This window comes from Ailuropoda melanoleuca, chromosome 3 (assembly GCF_002007445.2).
Source record: "Ailuropoda melanoleuca isolate Jingjing chromosome 3, ASM200744v2, whole genome shotgun sequence".
Classification (NCBI taxonomy): domain Eukaryota; kingdom Metazoa; phylum Chordata; class Mammalia; order Carnivora; family Ursidae; genus Ailuropoda; species Ailuropoda melanoleuca.
This window is the reverse complement of record NC_048220.1, coordinates 63,449,996-63,467,069: the sequence shown is the minus strand read 5'-3', so window position 1 is coordinate 63,467,069 and position 17,074 is coordinate 63,449,996. Positions and strand designations below refer to the sequence as shown.

Genomic DNA, 17,074 nt, shown 5'->3' with positions numbered 1-17,074 from the left:
AATGGATAAACAAAATGTGGTGTATCCAAACAATGGAATATTATTCAGTCACAAAAAGGAACGAATCATGTTGTACCATCAGGGAACCCTGAAAACATTATACTAAAGAAGCCAGTCACAAAAGGACACATTTTATGATTCCCTTTTTTCAAAGATTTTATTTTTAAGTAATCTCTACACCCAATGTTGGGCCTGAATTTACAATCCCGAGATCAATAGTTGCATGCTTCACTGACTGAGCCAGCAAGCATCCCTACGATTCCATTTATACAAAATGTCCAGAACAGACAGTCACTACAGACAAGGCAGATTAGTGACTGCCACGACTAAAGACAGGGGAGAATGAGGGGTGATACTAATAGGCATAGGGTTTCTTTTCAGGACAACGAAAAGGTTCCAAAAATTAGAGAGTAGTGTTGGTTGCACAATTCTGTAACCACACTAAAAGCCACTGAATTGTATACTTTAAAAAGTGTATTTTATATATGTGAATTTTATCTCAATAAAGCTGTTATTTAAAAAGAAAGTTATTAGAAATTTTAATAAGAACTTAAGTACACTAAACTCCAATTTATGTTCCATTATTTTCCTGGTTTTGAAGGTCTGTTTACCCAAAATGGGCAATGCCTTTTGAATGCAGTTAACTGTGCATCAACTATGCATTCTAGGAAGGCATGTACAGCTGTCATGCACAAACTGAATATATGCATTTCATATATCCTGATTCCAGATTTCAAATATATCTTTATCAATAAGTTCTAACTTGTTACTTCTGGTTCTTCTCACACTTGCACCATTGAAATGATTCTGGATTAGTAATACATTTCTAATAGGTTCCAGCTTATCATTATTTCCAATTCTTTGTTTTAAAAATAATTTTTATTTTGTTATATTCGTGACCATACAGTACATCCCCAGTTTTTGATGCAATGTTCCATGATTCATTATTTGCGTGTAACACCCAGTGCACCATGCAATATGTGCCCTCCTTAATACCCATCACCGGCCTATCCCAGTCCCCCACCCCCCTCCCCTCTGAAGCCCTCAGTTTGTTTCCCAGAGTCCATAGTCTCTCATGGTTCATTCCCCCTTCTGTTTACCCCCCCTTCATTCTTCCCTTTTTCTCCTACCGATCTTCCTATTTCTTATGTTCCATAAATGACTGAAACCATATAATTGTCTTTCTCTGCTTGATTATTTCACTTAGCATAATCTCCTCCAGTCCTGTAGCATAATCTCCTCCAGTCCCGTCAATTCTTTTACTTATACTTGCATTGTCAAAATGTAATACTTTAAAAAGCTTTGATGGGACGCCTGGGTGGCTCAGTCAGTTAAACATCTGCTTTTGGCTCAGGTCATGATCCCAGGGTCTTGGGATGGAGTCCCTCATTGGGCTCCTTGCTCAGCGAGGAGCCTGCTTCTCCTCTGTCTGCCGCTCGCCCTGCTTGTGCTCTCTCTCTGACAATAAATAAATAAATAAATGAATAAATAAATAAATAAAATCTTAAAAAAAAAAAAAAGCTTTGATGGCTCACATTTGTATTGAAGTGAAGATGGCCCAGCCATCTTCTTTGGTCTATAATTGTAAAATATTTTCATTATTAAATTTATAATTACCAATTAACATGATAAATCCAACAAATTCTTTCACTTCTACATAACCTATTTCCTTTTGATCATCTTTGTCCTTGCTTGAGCATTTGCCCAAACTACATCAAATAACTTTTGGTAAACACCATAAAAAAGAAAAAAAGAAAAATATGGTCATATGTCATTTCAACAAACAGGATGTTCCAGGTTCTTATCACAAAATATTAACGTGACAAGTTGCTTTTCAAGGATTAATTGTATGAGAATACCATATTTCCTTTTTATTCTTAGAGATGTATTGTTTACCCACTGACTCTTGAGTTTGAGAAAATTCATTTAGAATACTCTTATCTGAAGACTCAAGATATTTCACTTATACAATCAATTTCATAATCATTGTTAGTGCCTAAAGAGCTGCTGCCTCTACATTCATCTTCTGATTTGTCTAGTATAACACCTTCCTCTGTCAATTTTGTTCTCTTTGCCATTACGGGCAGAAAATGAATAATTCTGAATTCTCAATTGTATTCTATGAAAACAAAAACAAAACAGAACAACTATAAAGACAAGAGTCTCTCTAGACTTCTTCTATAGCTTCCTAAAAATTAATGTAATACTTTGGGCAACACAATAGAAACACTAAAGGATAATGTAATGGTGCTGATTTATTTCAATACTGCACCATCCTTCAATGTAACTTCATCATTCTTCCTTAATATATAATGTATAAAAATATACATATATATTTCAGTCTTTTATTTTCCAGTATGAGGAGGATAGTTCACAAGTAATGATGAAATAGTTTCTATGCTGATGAAATAGCAAGACAGCTGAAGGAAAAATAAGATCACTAAGATTCCAGAATGGATTTAGATTTATGAAAGGGTACAATGGGCCAATATGGTAATGCTAAGATAAAATGAGATTTGTTCATTTTTTCATTAAAAAAAAATTCTTTAAAAGATTTCATTTATTTACTGAACAGGGGTAGGGGTAGAAGGAGAGGGAGAGAGAGAACCTCAAGCAGACTCCTGGCTGAGTGCAGAGACCAGTGTGGGGTTGGATCTCACAACCCTGAGATCATGACCTGAGCTGAAATCAGGAGTCAGACACTTAACTGACTGAGCCACCCACTGAGTCCCTCTTTCTTTTTTTAAAATAAATTGTCTTTGTTCTTTGGAAGATCTCTATTAAAAAATAAAAGTTATGAATATCAATCACTGTTCAAAAAGAAACTCAAAAATCAAAATCGGGTTCCATGGACCCTGATGGCATGTTGATAGTTAATTAATAAAAATCAAACTCCATTTATTCAATAACAGATCTTGTAACCATAGCACAGGTAAATGCATAATTTCTATTGAGCTTCTGAAATTCTAAAAATGGCTTACAGAACCATCACAACTGTCATTCCTGTTTCTACCTCAGAGGACCCTAGTGGTTTAGGAACCTGAACTGGGAACCCTTGGATCAGATGCTCTCCATACACCTTGCAACTATATTTCAGTAAAGTAATAATATTCATGGATGTTTTTCTTTTATTACAAAGATAATACATTTCATCATAAAGAAAATACCAATCATTTCTATAATTCTACCCAAAAACATTATAAACAAATTCTGAAGATATCACAACAAGAAATATTTTCATTCTTTGTCCTCAGTTCTTTGTGATCTCAATACCCTGAGCCACTAGCCACTTGATTATCAGGAAGCCTTGAGACCTCTTACCCTTATTTATTTACACGAGTCCTTTCCTAAACCATATGGGTGGTGAGCGATAGGAGAAGGCTGGTGAAGGTACAGTGATAGAACACTACCCAGAGTACAGCTCCCTCTGATAGTTGCATACTTCTGTTCAGTATGGCCAATTCTTTCTCGTTTGTGGTATGCATAGTATATAAACACTTTATATATATGTATATACACACACAAAGATAAGCATATATATATATATATAGCATATATTATACTAACTTATAAACATGCATACGTATGTGTATTTTTTTTAAAAAAAAAAACTTCATTTTCAACCATAGTTTTCTAAAAACACATTACATCAGAAAAGAAAAGAAAACATTGTGAAGGAGAATGCACTTGTATCAATTTGGAAAATTCCATACAAGCATTTTCTCAAGAAAAAGAAACAAAGATTCCTTGTATTTTTAAATACTTTGTGCAATTATCAAAGATAAAGAGCCTCTTAATCCAGGTACAAGCCAACCACTCCCAGAAACCAGCAACAAAATTATGTTCCTAATGTCCCTGTTTAAAAGACTCACAGATATGTTTTCATAATATGATACACTTGTAAATTAGACCTGTGCTTTAATAATGACCACATTTAGTTAAGTGAATCTGTTCCATGGTCTAGAGAAAACACTAATTTTAAAAAGATTAAAGCATACCCTACACTATTATTTTTTCTACTAAGAATGAATGTTTATTAGTTCATTTAATCTAACTTTTTTAAATCTTTAAAATGAGAGCTTTAATTTCATTTTTGAATCAAATAGATAAAAGCATGCAACATAACATGAAAATAAAAAAAATTCACTTTTTTGAAATAAAAGTGTCCTATGAAACCATTATATCAACTTCAAGCAGCTATGTTTGAAAAATCAAATGAACTTGTCTAAAATGCTTCTTATAATTATAAGCACATATAATATTACTGTATAAGACTTTCTTTTTGACTCTTAGCCAGTTCTAAGTCTTTTACAGAGAGTGAAAATGGAATGCATTTTTAATACTAATGGAATGAGATGATACTGTATGAATTTCTCATGCTTTAATGATGTTGTTTTGGGAACTCAAGGATATCGATTTCTCTAATTTCAACACTCAAGGGCAGAAACTGAAAATCAATATAGATCTGTGCTAAATAACTACTCAGGAATGAGTTCTCTTCCTCTAAAACCACTTCCCACTCCCTGTCTGAGACTGTCAAGCCTTCTCCAACTGTAATTTCTCCTCTCTGTCCTTGGCATAATCAATGAGTACATGCTTTATACTTCCTATTATGTCTGATATACAAAATAATAAGCCAAAATATAGTCAAGCCTTTTAAAAGTTGTAACCAATATATTAAATAGAGACTGACATAAAGACTTATGTATAAGGACAGTAATCATTGCATTATATACATATCTGAGCAAAAAACCACTAAATCTAACAGGAGGGAACTACTCACAATAATGTTATATATACACAATGAAATACCACATAGTCATTAAAAATTATATTTTCCAAGAATACTAAGGGTATGTGAAAATGCTAATAACATGCTATTAAGTAGAAAAGGAAGATACAAAGACTATGAATCCAATTTTATAAAAAGAATACACATACAAAAGAAAAAAATCCAGAATATACAATAAAATATTAATAGATCTCCAGACATAAGCATTATAGGTGATTTTTACTTTTTAATATTTTTGTTTCTCATAATTTTCACCAAACACATAAAGCTTCTCTTGAAAGGTAATTTTTTTTTTTTTAAGATTTTATTTATTTCACAGACAGACACAGCGAGAGATGGAACACAAGCAGGGGGAGTAGGAGAGAGAGAAGCAGGCTTCCTGCTGAGCAGGGAGCCCAATGCGGGGCTCAATCCCAGGATCCCGAGATCATGACCTGAGCCAAAGGCAAACGCTTAACGGCTGAGCCACCCAGGCGCCCCTTGAAAGGTAATTTTAAAAATAAAATATAAAAAAGTTTAAAATACATTTTCTTTTAAATCAACATTAAGTATGCTTTTTCAAGGTAGTGGATAATTTCTGTGAACTAAATCAATCAATCAGCATTAAATGACCATATATCTTGTATAGAAACATTGTTTTCATCTGTATACATTCACCACAGAATCAAAGAGTCCAATACCCACCTTGTTTTTCTTCAGGTGTTTCCATATAATAAGGCATTCTTTTCATAGTTTCTCTCAACTCCTGTTTCAAGGCCAGCATGTAATCTTCACCCTCTCCTGCTTTCAGTGGCACTGGTTTATAATCTGTATCCTTTTAAAGAGACAATTTTTTTAATAAGCTAAGTATTTAAATATCCCTTTTGTCTATAATCTGGAAAATGTCAGTTTTATTGAAAAACTACATTTTATAGGTACTAAGCTTTAAAATCAACTGAGAAGATGCTGAGCTTTTGTAATCTATTTAACCTTTCAGGCCATTTCCTACTTCGCTCTTATCTTAGAGGTAGGAAAGATGCTTAATTTTCCTATTGACCACACCAACAATTATTTTGTTACATAGTCTATTGACTGTGATTACATAGTTTAGAAGTCAAGGCACCCAAATGAGAGCCACTGCTTTAGTTTCCTATTAACTTCAATTAGTAGTGGTGGTATTAGTGGGAGGAGTAACTTAAAAAAAAAAAAAAAGAATAAAAGTAGCAGCTATTATTTAGCAAGTGGTTACTCTTACCAAGATTTCCTCAATATTCAACATCTATGATCCCATTGAAAGTATCATCACTGTTTTCCCGTTAACAGTAAATAAACTGAGAAGTGAACATTTATAAGCTCATATGATATGTAAATGACAAAGCAGGAGTTTCAATCTACACTTCAACTTTTTTTTTTTAGACAGAGAGAGAGAGAGCGTGTGCACATGTGCAGGGCTGGGGTGCGGGCTGACAGAAGGAGAAAGAGAGAGAATCCCAAGCAGGTTCCACACTCAGCGCCAAGCCCGACCTAGTGATTAATCCCAAGTCCCTGAGATCATGACCTGAGGTGAAATCAAGAGTCAGACGCCCACCCGACTGAGTCACTCAGGTGCCTCTCTATGTCTTCAATTTTAAAGAATTACACACATGCATATATATAGACAGATAGATAAATAGATAGATATAGATATATATTTACATATATTCATAAAATACATATATTTATTAAAAAGTGGGGCCTCAGGGTATGTAGTAAAGACATTTCTTTAAAAAAAAAGTATCAGAGCTAAGTATAGGGTACATTTTCAAAATTTCACTCTGATTTTATTCATTCATTCTACAACTATTTATTGAGTGTGTACTATAAGCCAGACACGGTTAGACAACAAGAGACACCATGATGAACTAATCAAACTTCCTGCTCTTATGGAACTTACATTCTAGGGGAGAAAAACATAAGACATAAGTAAACAATGAGGAAATACACAATTTCAGGTAGTGATAAGTGGCATGAAAACAACAAAGCTGGGTCGAGGAAAGAGTGACAGACAGAGTACATGGAGGTTGGAGGTAGTTGGTCTAGACAGGGTAAGCACACATGACCTCTCAGGAAGTCATGTTGGAGCAGAGTGCTGAATGAAATTAGGAAGCCATCACGGAAAGACTTGAGAACAGACTGCTCCAGCCAGGGAAACCAGCAGAGGAAAACATCTGAGAGAATAAGGAAGCCATGATGGCTAGGGAAAGAGAAGGTCAGTGACAGGAAAAGTTAGAGAGACATCGGCAAGGCCATATCAAACACAGCCAGTTTGCCAGTAGTAAGGAATTTCAATGTTATTCCAAGTATAAAACATGTCCTAATATTCCCAGTGTTTAGAAGTATCCTCACACATGGAGAAGAGTTTGTTTTAAAAGAAATCAATGTTAATCACCATACAGTACTTCATTAGTTTTTGATGTAGTGTTTCATGATTCATCATTTGTGTATAACACCCAGCGCTCCTTTGAATACGTGCCCTCCTTAATACCCAACATAACATTATAAATAAATAAAGAAATAATAAAAATAAAGAAATAAAAAATAAATCTGTTAAATGTATTTAAAAAAAAGAAAAAAAGCAATGTATTAAGTGACATTATGCCTATATATGAGATGTTTATTGTTGTTTCAGGATATTTACTAAATATCAAAAAGGCAAAATACCAAGAGCAAAAAGTAGACTCCCTGTGTAAGACATCTAGATCCCTAGATACATTTGTTCAGGGTCCTCTACTTACATATCTTTTGACAAGGGACTTTTCCCTTTTGAAATAGGGGAAAGATTCCTGGATTGAGGGCTATGTGGTTATTTATGATTTTTTCATTTTTTTATACTGCAGCACATACACACCCGGAAATGTAAGCTTAGGTTTTAAACTAAATGTAAAGTGAAAGCATTAAATATTATGCCAATTAAGTTTACAGCATACTCATTAAATTTAAAAGCAACACTAAATGTAGTAGGAACACTTTGATGTTGAGAAACAGCAACAAAATTCAAATCGACTTCTAAAAAATAGAGAAGTAAACAAGACAAAACAAAAAAAAGCTGAGCAGGGAAAAGACCAAATGGTATACTAACTAGGGAACAAAATCAAATTCTATAGATACAAGATGAGAAGAAAATCATTAAGTAAAAGTCTGGTAGAGCGAGGACCATTGGGGACCACTGTAAAATCTAAGCTGACTTTCAAAAATATTATTTTGACGTTGGAATACATCAAACACAGCAATAGAAGATGCAGGAATTGAAAAAATCCATTCTTACTTCACATAGTACTGAGTATATTCAAGGAAAGGTGTATACACTTTTTCTGTGTCTTAAGAAAGCAGTGTTAAAAATTAGAAGAGGTTCAGGGAAGAATAACAGCAGTGAAGCATACTCTCCTTTACTTTCTCACATTTAAGATATTATAATGATATCCTCTATTCAGTCCTATATAGAATTTTAATTCTCTTCGAAACATGAAAAAACAAACTGAGAAATCTGCTTTTAATGTACTTACGGGAAATAGTGGAGGTGGTTTCAATGCTACATCAGGTAACTTTTCACCTCTGCCAAATCCAACTGCCTCAATATTGAAAGTGTAAGCTGCACGTCCACGTCCTTTATTCCCAGCCATCAGAATTAGTTATACCAGAAAAGTGGGCAAATTCTGAAAGACATCATGTAAAAAAGGAAACCAACATTTTAAAGCAAAATATAAAACTTCGCCTGTTAAGTAACATGGCCAATCTTATGGAAAATAAAACTTGTAAAGAAACACATGATAGACTAATTTCTGGACCCCTCACATCCAGTCATGCCTCACAGGTGACACGGGGATGGACTCAACAACCTCATCTAGGCCCTGGGTGAAAGGCTGACGCTTGGTCTCCTTTGGGATGCCGTCCAGGCCACTGTACAGCCAGCTGACACAGTTCTCTCCACCCCTCTGTGATTTGGCATCAAGATCTCGCACATTTGTGAAAAGTGTGGACAAGGAAAGGTCTGGCTGATGAAGACAGGCTGCTTTGCTTTTTTATTCAACTTGAAGACTATCATTAGTCACATGCACTATCATTAGTCATATACGCGTGAGATTTTTAAATGATTTATTTATCCTCAAATTTGAGTGTTGGAAAGAATCCTTGAGATGTAATCCAATGTCCTTTTAGAAATGGGAACAGGCTCAGTAAGACGCTGAAGTGTGTCCAACCAAAAACAAAATCTTTAAAGTCCAGAGAAAAACATCTGAAATAGTTAAATTAAAGGTATGATAAACCTGCACTCTTTTAAACTTTGGGGACAGGAGAGATGTCACATACGCAAGTTCTGCACTGAATTTCTGAATTGTCTGAAACATGATTGTACTATAGTGTGAGAAGTGAGCTGGCAGCATATTAACAGGGATCCCTTCACCAAGGCTCTTTCATTACAAGTCTGCATTTCACTCTAGTGATGATTCTAACACGCATCCTCTAAATCTCTTTTCCCATTGATAATACGTGTATCATTCAATCCTGCAAGCCCAACAAAGCAGTAATATATCCTCCCACACCACTCAACGGTTCCCCTCTCTTTCTTTCCTTACCATTATTTGTTGAAAACATGAGGTCATTTCCTGGACAACGCTTCTCCAAATTTAAGGCACATGAGAATTACCTAGGAATCTTGTTAAAATGCAGAGGCTTTCATTTGGTCGAGAATCTGCATTTCTAACAAGCTCTCTGGGGATATCAACGCCGCTGGTGTGCAATCCACAGTTTGAAAGTAGCAAGGCTGTACATTCTCCCATCTCTGAATCTGAGGAACTGAATCCAGGAGATGTGGTTTAATACCCTCCTCTAGTCCCTGTATTTTTTAAATAGGTGGACTAGAGGCTTACTTAAATTTGAGTTAAATTTTTTGCAAGAACACTTAAAAGAGATGCTCTGTTCTTCCTACTGCATTACATCAAGATGCACATGAAGTCTCTCCCTCCCTCTCTCTCTCAGCGATGTTTTCTGGTCAGTGGGTTCGAGTGCTATCAGTCTGTTTCATCTAGTATAAACTTCCCCAACAATTTTCACCTAATGATTTTAGCAGCCATTGATGATCGTAGTCTAGATTCATTATTCCATTATGGATTGTAATTCCATTCTTTCTGTACCTACTAATTGGAATTCTATCAGGAATCAATCCACCTCATTCACCATTTAGTAACAATGAAGCACAAGTTATATAGGAAAGGTACTTATTTTGATAGTTAAGCTCATTCCATCTGTCCACACTAAAAGAGAGGGAGAATATCCAAATGGCTGTGTTTCATTTGCTGAGTCACTCAAGCATATGCTGAGCCCACACAAAGCAGGTTTCCCAAGTATGAAAACCGCTGAGCAGAGAGACACATCTTCACTCTAAGAAATGAATTGTGAGAGCCTGGTAGGCATGGTTGAGACCACTGGGCTTAATTCTAATCTGGGATTTGATACTAAGTAAAGATTAAGAACAATTCCAGGTAACATTTCCCAAAATGCCTGATCATGAAAATTACCTGGAGAACTTGTTAAATATACCGAACCTCAAGTGATCCTCAAGTATTCGAAGCTACACCAGAATCTTTGGAAGTGAGCTCTAAGAAACTGTTGGGAAAACTCACCCTAAAAAGAGAGTATATCACCTACCTTTGCTTGATGGACTATCCCTTAAGAAATACCAAATTCTGCTGCCTCTAAACGTCCATATTTATCAAGTACCTTTGGGTGTAGAAACTGATATCATTAGTGAATACATTGCCCTTGGCAGAAAAATCAATCCTCGCTCTTGAGTCACCCTTAATGATTACATGGCCTACAGATGTATTTCTTCTTAGTTTGGCTATTATGAGTCAGTTTTCTTGTACCTAGAGAAGCTGACAAATTCATTTTCTTCTCTTGCAGAGCTGAGAAGTATTTCTTGGACTCCAGTAACTATCTCATAGGGAAAATGGCTCACAAGTGAGGCCAGAGCCTCAATCTTTGGAATGCTTTGAGTCAACCACTGCCTTGCTCTTTTTTCACCCTCCCAAACTTCTTGAATGAAGGACTTTTTTAAATTTAAATTTATTTATTTAACGATTTTATTTATTTATTTGACAGAGAAAGACAGCCAGCGAGAGAGGGAACACAAGCAGGGGGAGTGGGAGAGGAAGAAGGGCTCATAGCAGAGGAGCCTGATGTGGGGCTCGATCCCATAACGCGGGGATCACGCCCTGAGCCGAAGGCAGATGCTTAACCGCTGCGCCACCCAGGCGCCCCTGAAGGGCTTTGTTTTTAAACAACTTGCCCCATGTCCTCGTTATCTAAATCTCCCTTGTTTTTTAAACAACTTTCCCCATGTCCTCGTTATCTAAATCTCCCCTACTTCATATAGACCAATTTCACTGAGTCATTCACCAACCAATATTGAGCATTCCAGGCACTGTGGCAGGACCCAGAAAGCCTTGAATAAAACTGCATCCCTGTCCTAAGGGCTTATATTTCGGCAGCTGAAAGAATACAATCACGTAAACAAATAAGTGTGTCACATAATACTATGTATTCTTGTTGTGGGTTGAATTGTGTCCCCCCCCAAATATGCTGGACCTCCTAACCCCCTGTGAATGTGACCTTCCTTAGTTGGAAATAAAGTCTTTGCAGATGTAATCACATTAAGATGAGGTCATAGTGGATCAGGGTGGGCCCTCTTCCAATGACAGGTGTCCTTCTAAAAGGGAAATTCGGGCAGAGAGACACGCACAGAGGGGAAACACCGTGTGAAGGTGAAGGCAGAGATTGGAGTGCTGCAGTTGCAAGCTGGGAATGCCAGACAGTGCCAGGATGCACTACAAGCTAGGAGAGGCAGGGAACACATTTTTCCTCAAAGCCTCCGGAAAGAACGAACCCTGCCCACACCTTGATTTCACCTTGATTTCAGACTTCGGGCCTCCAGAACTGTGAGAGAATAAATTTCTGTTGTTGTAAACCACCCAGTTTGTGGTAAAATGTGACAGCAGCCCTAGAAAATCATCAATACAGCTCTGAAGGAAAAGAAATCATGGTAAGGGGACAGAGAATAATGAAGGGGTATGGTAGTGGCTTTTCACACAAGGAAGGGCTTTTTGGGGGAGGATAAATCTGAGCAGCATGCTGGAGAAGGCCTGTGAGCCACAGAAGGGAGGGACGAGGCAGAGGCGGCTACAGAGAAAAGGGGAGCAAGTGCAGAGGAAGAAGTCACATGCTGGGAGTGTCCGAGGAACAAGAAAGCCATGTCCTTGGTGAGGAGTGAGGAGCAAGGAGAGGCAGATCAAGGCCAGGTTTTGTGGAACCCTGCGTGAGCTGTGGTAAGGGGTTCACTTTTACCTCACTCGTGATGGGAACTACATTCAGAAAGATGCTGAAATGCAAAGGCCCCAGTGGTTCCCACTGGCCTTTTGTCAGGCTCTTGGCCTTCCAAAGCACATGGCTCACTGTTATCTCCTCCCTTTTGGAACCATCTATCTTCTAGGCTTTATTAAAACTCTGGGTTTTGGGGCGCCTGGGTGGCTCAGTTGGTTAAGCGTCTGACTCTTGATCTCAGCCCAGTTCTTGACCTCAGGGTCCTGAGTTGAAGCCATGATGGGCTCCATGCTGGGTGTGGAGCCTACTTAAACAAACAAACAAACAAACAAAAACCTCAAACAACAACAACAACAAAAAACCCTCTAGGTTTTTCTACCCCATTGACTTTTCTTTTCTTCGGTCTACTTTTCTTCTTAAATGTCCTAAGTATGGAATTCCTTAAGGCCTTAAGGTCCAATCTTTGGCCTTCTGCTCTTTTTTGTCTTGGTCTTCAGAAAACACATCCACACTCAGGGTGTGATGACCTGTCCCATACTATTATCTCCAGCAATGACCTTTGTCTTGAGTTTCAGCCCATGTTCTCACTATCAAAAGAATATTTGGAAAGCACTTTAAACTTAAGATACTGAGATCATCTTCCCCCTCCACCAACTAGCTTGCCCTTTCAGGTATTACGTCCCTATCTCTATCCACGGTATATTATCTTCCCAGGCACCAACATCTGATGATGTGGAGCGCATCAGTATTGATTCCTCACTCTGTTCCATCCCTCCCATCAAATCAATCAGCTAATTCTTCCTTCAAAATGTCCCTTCTTTTTCATTTCCTCTACCATAATCCCATGTAGCCCCTTTCTAACTCACTTCTGACTGACAGCAGGTTTTGTGGTATCCCTTGTTCTTCCCACTTATTTTAATTTGTTCTACATTATTCATCCTAAGGCATAGTTCTGATTATGCTACTCTTCTCATTTCCCTCTTGGCTACAGAATTAAATCCAAACTCCATACCCAAGTATTGAGGGCCCTTTTAAGATGGCTGCACCTATTCTCTTGGCTCTATTATCATGTCTTGTTTACCATTCTCTCCACTGCAATCTACTCCCTGACTGGAGCCCCTTTCACCTGAAGACCCAGCTTAAGTCCCTCAAAATCCACAACAGTCATTTCACCCCACCTTGCTCTTATAGGGATCCTGTTAAAATAAATGGATTTTTTAAAATTGAAGTGTTACACATTGCTTCTCTTTAATTCTGGAAGAAATAGAAACAATGCCCTTTTTAGGAAATGGGCCTTTTCCAAAGGGAAGGAGTTTCCCTTATGTTTTCTGTTTGTTTATTTCTTCAGCTGTAGTAACAGTAGATATTTTATAACCCTCACTGTCTAGCACGGTGCTCTCTGTACAGCAACAGTTCCACAATTAATGTTAAGCTCCTTCTTTCTTTCTCTCTGTCATGTGATTTCATGAGCAAATCTACCCAAATCAGTCAGCCTATTATTAACATTGTTGTTGTTGTTTTTAAACTTCCAGAACTTTAAAGTCGGAGACCTGGACGTCCACTGGAACCATTAGAATTTAAAAACAAAACGAAACAAAACAAAACTCAGGCTTCACCCCAGAACAATGAAAACACAATTTCTGGAGATGCGATTTAGGCATTAGGACTTTTAAAAGCCTTCCCAGACATTACAACCTGTAGACCAAATAAGAACCACTGCTTCAGATTAAACTTCACATTTTGTAAAAGAGGAAGTGAAGCCCTGAGAGGTTAGCTGACTGCCTAAAGACACACAGTTAATTCCTAATAAAGACAGAACTGGGTTAAAGCCTCAGGTACCTTTCCATTGTCTATTCATCTACATTATGCTACCCGAAACACACTTCCAGGCTAGTTGAAGACTTTAGTAATCCCACAGATGTCTTATTCTTTATAAAGAAGTGAATTAGTAATGGTAAAATTGACTGAAATTAAAAGTGTAAAATCAGAAGCATCATCTTCCATTTTGGAAGGACTCCTGAAAATTCCTATCCAGAACTGTTCTGAGATAGTTTGATGGGTATAGTTCAAGCATCCAAGAGTTGAAATGCAAAGCCCATTCTAATAAACTATAAAGACAACCTTGCGGCAGAGGCTGAGCTAATCTCTAAAATTCCACATAGCACTAACATTTTATGAGCTATGTTGCGGCCTAAATGTGTTGTCTTCCACATCTCACACTGTCCCTTGCACATATTAGCTAGGTAATAAATGTACAAACAGATGTAAGCAGGTACGGAAGCTGGGGCAAGGCACTGAAAGCCAGGTCACAGTATCTTTCCTGATGAATGACACCTAAATTGCCCCAATCAGAACCCGACAGTCATACTGACCTCCTCTCCATCTCCCTCAATCTCCTCATCAATAGAAGAATATAAGCTGTATCCCCTCTTACATGTTGACGACCTTCCTTCACCTCTGCTTTTATTCAGGCCTTTACCATCTCTCATTTGGATCTCTAATACAGAAAAATAAATTCCCATAGCCAGACTCCCCCTTTCAATCCATTCTCCAGTCATCTTACTAGAACATAAACCTTGATGTGTCACTCTCCTTAACTAACAAAGCTTTGTGTCTAACATTTGGCCTCTTGCTCCCTGCATGCCATACTCTAGCCACTCAACTCTGCAACACCAGCTCTTGCATGTAGCCTTCCTTCTGCCTAGAATCCCTCCTCCCACAGCCGCCTGTGCAAGCCCCAGCATCATTTAAAATGCTGCGCAAATGATACTTCTCTGTGAGCATTTTCTCCGCCCAGCATGGAGATAGGTCTCTCCCTTCTCTGTTTCCCAAGTACTATACTGCTTTTATTACCCTTTTAAAAATCATGCTGTAATTGTCAGTTCTTGTCTGTCTTTCCAATAAGCTCTTCAATTATCCATTCATCAAGTATTTATTAAGCACCCTCTGTGTCAGACCATCTTCTCCAAACTGGGAATATAGTAGTGAACAAAACAAAGCTTCTGCTCTCACGGAACTCAGAGTCTAGCACAGGAAATGGAAAGGCCATGTTGAGAACTAAGAAAGGACAGACACCCACTAGGGATGCCTAGTAAGGATATCCCTCCATTTCTCCTACAGTGGTTCCCCTCTGCCTAGAGGAAAAATAGCCAAACTACAGAAAGCTCTGTACTTCCCAGCTGAGAGCTTCCTAACAAACAGTGGTCTTTTAAGTCCTGCTCAAATACCACTCTTCAGCAGTCCTTTCCATTTGTATCCTTATAGCACCTACTTTTTACTTCCTCTGTGGTATATATTCCATATTGCTTTACACTGGAAATATCTGTACGTAGATATTATCTTCCCTCAAATTCTTGAGAACCCAGATCACAACTTTTTTTTTCCTACCCAGTTCTATTCTCACACATTATCTAGCTCAAGACCTTACATGTAAGGATAGCCCTGAAGAGGGTGACTGGATAGATTCTAATTAGATGAGGACAATATTGAGAAAAGCTGCATCCTAACCAAAGGCTTTAGGAGTGTAGGGGAAGACAGTATATCTCTCCTATGAAGGCTTATTAGTAGCTGCCACCATAAGGGTTTTCATAATTATTTTTTATAATGCTATCTCATGGGTATCTTTATAATTTTTCCTGGCTAAGTAGGGAGGTTAGTCAAGTTCTCTAGGGAATTTTTGAAGCCTAACTTGATGTTTCAGTAGCTGGGAGGTGTTAGGTGGGGACAGGGACCTGGTATTAATAGAAGGGGTGATTTATGTGGCTGACTGGGCCACACCCAGGCACCACCCACGTTTCCTATTCTCACAAGGTGCGACTGCCTCCACCTTTACTTAGGTGAGCCTATCAACTTTCTTTGCTCTCTTCCAAAAGCGGACAAACTAACCCAAAAAATGGAGAGTGGGGGAAGGAATAAAAAATTTCATTTTTTAGAAGATCAGAAAAACGTTAACAAATCCTCCCGCCACGATACAGGATAAAGCGCCAAGAGTTAGGAAAACATACTGTATAGTCGGTCCTTAAGCAGCAAGTCTGCGGCAATGACTCGTGCCTGAACCAATCATATAGTCACCAGATTTGAAAATCTACCATCAGTTAGAGAGCATAAATCCCCTTCTAACTCACTGCAAACAGTCCTAGGAAGTGGAGACTAGGTAAAATCTGGAAAGAACGGTTTTCAAAGATTTTGAAGGGATTAGAAGGAAAGGTAAAGGCTATCTTCCAACGCCCCTTAGTGAATCGCCACCCCTGACTTCCCCCACCTTCTCCGTGTGCCCCTTTAACTTCTCTCTACCCTCTGCATCTCCTCCCAACCCCTCAATTGCTCCCTCTGTTACCTGCTCACTAAGTCTCGAGGCTTGGGTAAAACTGTGCAGCCGAGGTGCCGGCCGGCAAGGAAGGGGTGCAGACAGAAGGCGCGGGCGCTGGGACACCCGTTCCACCTCGGGAGAAGCGCGCTCCGCCCTCCACGCGGCCTCAGAGCCCTGTTCCGATCCTAACCAGTTAGCCCCACCCACTCCCTAGCTAGGCCCCGCCCGCTGGGCAAAGAGCTTTTTAGCCCTTTGCAGGCGCCGTACTCCTCCATCCGGTTTGGCCTGACTCTTTCCGCGCTGGCTGGAAGTGCGCTTCGCAGCGCGCAGCGGGTGGGAGTACCTGGCACCTCCCCCGCCTTGCTTCTCCCCTCCGCAGTCAGACCCCCGGGGTGAAGAAAGTGTCTCTTTCTGTTTCCAGTCTGCTGCGGTGCCCCTGCATTAACGCTCCCTCGTGCTGCAGCTACTGAAGCCGAGATTACTCCAGCGCCTAGGTGGGGGCAGAGCAAGCTCTGCTCTCTGCGGACCTGGCCGGAGGGTGAGGGCCGACTCTCCAGGCCGCGTCTCGGCGCGTCCTTCCTCCTAGTTCTCCCCCCGCCCTCGCACCTCCGGATCCCGCCCTCTCCTCGCTCTACGCCTCC

At 38.9% G+C, this 17,074-nt stretch overlaps 1 protein-coding gene across 5 annotated transcripts in view; it reads right to left on the bottom strand.

The window, feature by feature from the left end:
* Positions 1 to 17,074, bottom strand: part of POLR3G (RNA polymerase III subunit G) — a 100,023-nt gene that overhangs the window by 26,402 nt on the left and 56,547 nt on the right. For 4 of the 5 annotated variants that reach the window (XM_019806498.2, XM_019806509.2, XM_019806505.2 and 1 more), the window contains 2 exons: positions 8,314 to 8,463; positions 5,477 to 5,606 (listed from right to left, as the gene is read on the bottom strand). In XM_019806498.2, coding sequence (XP_019662057.1) covers positions 5,477 to 5,606; positions 8,314 to 8,430 — 247 coding nt within the window. In that variant the 5' untranslated portion in view covers positions 8,431 to 8,463. Of the gene's footprint in view, positions 1 to 5,476; positions 5,607 to 8,313; positions 8,464 to 16,460; positions 16,600 to 17,074 lie in introns of those variants that run through there. The other variant, XM_002913614.4, reaches the window with a different exon arrangement.